This window comes from Dipodomys ordii, unplaced genomic scaffold (genome assembly GCF_000151885.1).
Source record: "Dipodomys ordii isolate 6190 unplaced genomic scaffold, Dord_2.0 Scaffold91, whole genome shotgun sequence".
In the NCBI taxonomy this organism is placed as follows: Eukaryota; Metazoa; Chordata; class Mammalia; order Rodentia; family Heteromyidae; genus Dipodomys; species Dipodomys ordii.
Genome location: NW_012267307.1, coordinates 4,793,752 through 4,797,374, shown reverse-complemented (window position 1 = coordinate 4,797,374; position 3,623 = coordinate 4,793,752). Strand labels below are relative to the sequence as shown.

Below are 3,623 nucleotides of genomic sequence, written 5' to 3'. Positions count from 1 at the left end.
TGTGATCCAGCTAGTCAGGAGGCTGGGATCTGAGGATCACGGATCAAAGCCAGCCTGGGCAGGAAAGTCTATGAGACTCTCATCTCCAATAAACCATCAGAAAACCGGAAGTGGCGCTGTGGCTCATCTTGATCTGAAGAGCTGAGGGACAGCGCCCAGGCCAGTTCAAGCCCCATGACCAACCAAAAAAAAAAAAAAAAGCCTGTCTTTTGGACAGAGGCATTTGCATCTCCAAGTCGGCAATGCACAGACACACTTCCCCCAAATCCACATCCTCACAAGTCTTAGGATTGACCTCATTTGAGAAGATGGTCTCCACAGAGTTATCTAAGGGTCTCAGGGTGTATGCCACTGACCAGCTGTAGTAGCTGTCAGCTCTTGCTGACAGTTATCCATGGATTGTCACCGTAGCACTTCCAATCATCTGAAGGCATACACAAAGAATTCCAACTCAACACACACTCCCAGCTGAAGCTATGCAAGGTGGCAAGCTGTGTTCTTATTCCTGCCCACACCACAAGCAAGCATTCATCCAGTCCATGGTTGATGTGTCTTTTTTATTTTTTTAACTTTTTGCACCTTTTGTGGATGATTTTGTTGTTTAAAATCAAGTGACAGATATTTACAAGTTGGAACATGTTTTCTCTCTGATAATAGGAGTTCTTACCTCAGAGCTGATGCAAAGAATTTAGCAAGTGTTCAGACACTCCCTACAGAGCAAAAAGCGAGTTGGTTAGACATGTGAGTGGATTCCAGAGCAATCACCAGGTGGACAGAGGCACCAAGTAGCGTTGTCAGTCCTTTGGAGTTAACCCAACTGGAGTCACCCAAGTGACCATCCAAACTCACGTCGCCTTCCTGTCCAACCACGGTAGAACTGCAGCACAGTTGTGCTAAGAGACCATGTCAGGGCCCACCCCGAGCCCTGACACCAGCAAAGGCAAGCCTGTGGACCGTCCTCAGTAGCTGCAGCTCAGCTCTGACTCCGTGGCAGAGCTGTGTGAAACACGATTTTACTGTTGCCATGTTTGAGAGGATCTTGGTGACAAGCCGGCCACTTTTCTTTCTCTCTCCTTTCTCCCTCCCTCCCTTTCTTTTTTAGTAGAGTGTTAAGAGAATAGAGAAACAAATCAACTGTAAGCTTTGGTAGCAAATTGTATTTAAATATACAGTAAAGCTCTGAATGAGCAGCAGAACAGACACACCTGCACTGAGGATCACCGTGCAGACCCCTCTGCGTACCCGCCTCCCACACCCGGGCACCCGCCCCTCCACCTCCGGGAGGCCTGTGCCCCGCCTCTCTCCCGCCCCGCAGCTCCTCTGCTCAGCACGCCGCGGTGCCTTTCCCGCGTCCCTTCTCCCCCTCCTCTTCCTCACTCCCAGGCGTGGCATCCCAGTCCTGGCAGGGCAGAGACTTCTTTTTCCTCCTTACTGGCTGTGTCAGCCCAGCCACCTGCTGCTGGTCCTGCAGCGGCGGCACCAACGCCACACCCCTGAGCCCCTTTTCCTTCCGCCGTTTGTACTCCATTACTTTCTTGTTGAGCGACTCATGATCAATCCCACACAGACATGAGTGCACAGCAGGTCCCCGGGAGTCATTTGGTGACAGGGCACCTGGATTCCTGCAAGAGAAGGAAGCCTTTACACCAAGCCAGAGCCAAGTTCCAGACCAGAGCGCTGCTGCCCGACACACATCACCCACATGTGCACACTCCTGACGCATCGGAGGGAGCCTGCAGACTGCTGTGCGAAGAAGGTTAATTCCAGCTTTGGTTCTCTGGGCCAGTGGGCAGCCAGTCGCACACCAAACTCCCTCATCCGAGCACAGCATCTAGACAGTCCCAGGCGGGCTCAGAGCCCTCACCAGCTCAAGGGTCCCGAGCACAATCCACTCTTGAGAACACCGCCTGAGCACAGCTATCGCCCTCCCACTCTCTGAACGCTGGCTCGAGGAGCTCTTGTAACCTTAGGTTGGTACCTGCTCCCTGCACTGGCGTGCCACGGGTCTGGGCGAAGCCAGGCTAGATGCAGTCCCAGGCTTTCTATTTGGCACCACCACACTGGTTGGATCTCAGATCTCCAAGTGGCCATGTGGGGTTGACAAGTGTCAGGGACAGATGCTGCTCTGCCCAGGGCATGCCACCCCGGGAGCAGGGTCCCCCACAAATACCTCACATATGCCTTAAGGTGCACCTGTACCCACTAACTCTCCGCCTCTTCCTGCCCAGCTCCTCCTACAGCACGCCAGTGGGATGCCACCACCGCCCTCCCCGCACAGCAAGGTCTATAACTAGAGGCCGCTGGCCTGCTGCAAACCCGTGGCAGAAGTACACCGAGTCATAGAAGACCAGACCGGAGGCCCACGGAGTAGCGGCTGTGTTACTGTGCTACATGGCCGCGGGCCACTGAGTGTGGACAGGTGCGAGCCCGGGGCAAGGCTTGCCAGTGGGAGCACAAAGCAAACAGCACCTTCCCATCTGGACATCTGCCGTGCGAAGTACACTGTGTCCACAGCCTCACCTCAAATCAGCCTGTGCCAAACCGTCCTTCTCATCTGGGGGTCCGAAGTCGGCGGCTGCCAGTAGCTCATCCACCTGAGGGGGAAGCACAGGCGTGAGCCACACCCCTGCTCCCGCGAGGGGCAGCAGCAGGCACAGGTCACAGCCTCCGCAGGGCCCAGCGCGGCTCTGGCCACCTGTGAAAGTGACCAGGCCAGGACGGGCCGCAGACCTTCTTGCAGCAGTGGTTCAAGTCCAGTTTATGCTTTCCCTCATCAGGACTATCCCAGAAGGCACCAAGGATGCATGTGGGACTTAATTTCCCAAGGACAGAAGGAACCAGAGACAGGCACTCTGAAGGGACAGTCCACCCTGCTGCCGCGGGTGGCTGTGAGGAGTGGTCTCAGGCCCCAGAGCTGAACTGCATGGAGGGCTTCTCCTTCTAGATGGGAAATCCCTCCCACCAGCTTGCCATTCCTTCCATTTTCAGAGCTACCTGTGCAAAGCCCAAGAGAAGACAAGTCAAATTAGATACTTTTCCTTGGTGCAGCTCTAGTGAGTCATAGTTACTTAGCTAGGATATTGCCAACATTATTTGGTGATTTTTGGCAAATACTTCAAGGTATAACATACTTTACTAACTATCAAGTTACTATGCATATAAAGGTTTTGAACTTATAAAAGTATCCAACTGCTGGTGCTGGTGGCTCACACCTGTAATCCTAGCTACTAGGGAGGCTGAGATCTGAGGATCATGGTTCAAACCCAGCCTGGGCAGGAAGGTCTGTGAGACTCTTATCTCCAATTAACAACCAGAAAAACGGAAGTGGCGCTGTGGCTCAAGTGGTAGAGCGCTAGCCTTGAGCTGAAGAGCTGAGGGACAGGGTCCAGGGCCAGAGTTCAAGCCCCACAACTGACCAAAAAAAAAGAAGTGTGAGACCACAGACAGACCACAGTACGAGATGTAGCTGAGAGGCAGGGGAGCACCGCTCCAGGTACATAACGTGAGAATCGACTTTCATTCACTGGTCATCTGTAAGGACAAACTCTTTTTTTTTTTTTTGGGTCCGGTCATGGGGCCTGAACTCTGGGCCTGGGCGCTGTCCCTCAGCTCTTCAGCTCAAG

At 53.5% G+C, this 3,623-nt stretch overlaps 1 protein-coding gene across 1 annotated transcript in view; it reads right to left on the bottom strand.

Moving 5' to 3' along the window:
• Window positions 1-1,278: 1,278 nt before the first annotated feature.
• Window positions 1,279-3,623, bottom strand: part of Rbfa (ribosome binding factor A (putative)) — a gene marked incomplete at its 5' end in the record, with an annotated part of 16,425 nt that continues 14,080 nt past the window's right edge. The window contains 2 exons of the mRNA XM_013026121.1: window positions 1,279-1,622; window positions 2,521-2,594. Coding sequence (XP_012881575.1) covers window positions 1,325-1,622; window positions 2,521-2,594 — 372 coding nt within the window. The remainder of the gene's footprint in view (window positions 1,623-2,520; window positions 2,595-3,623) is intronic.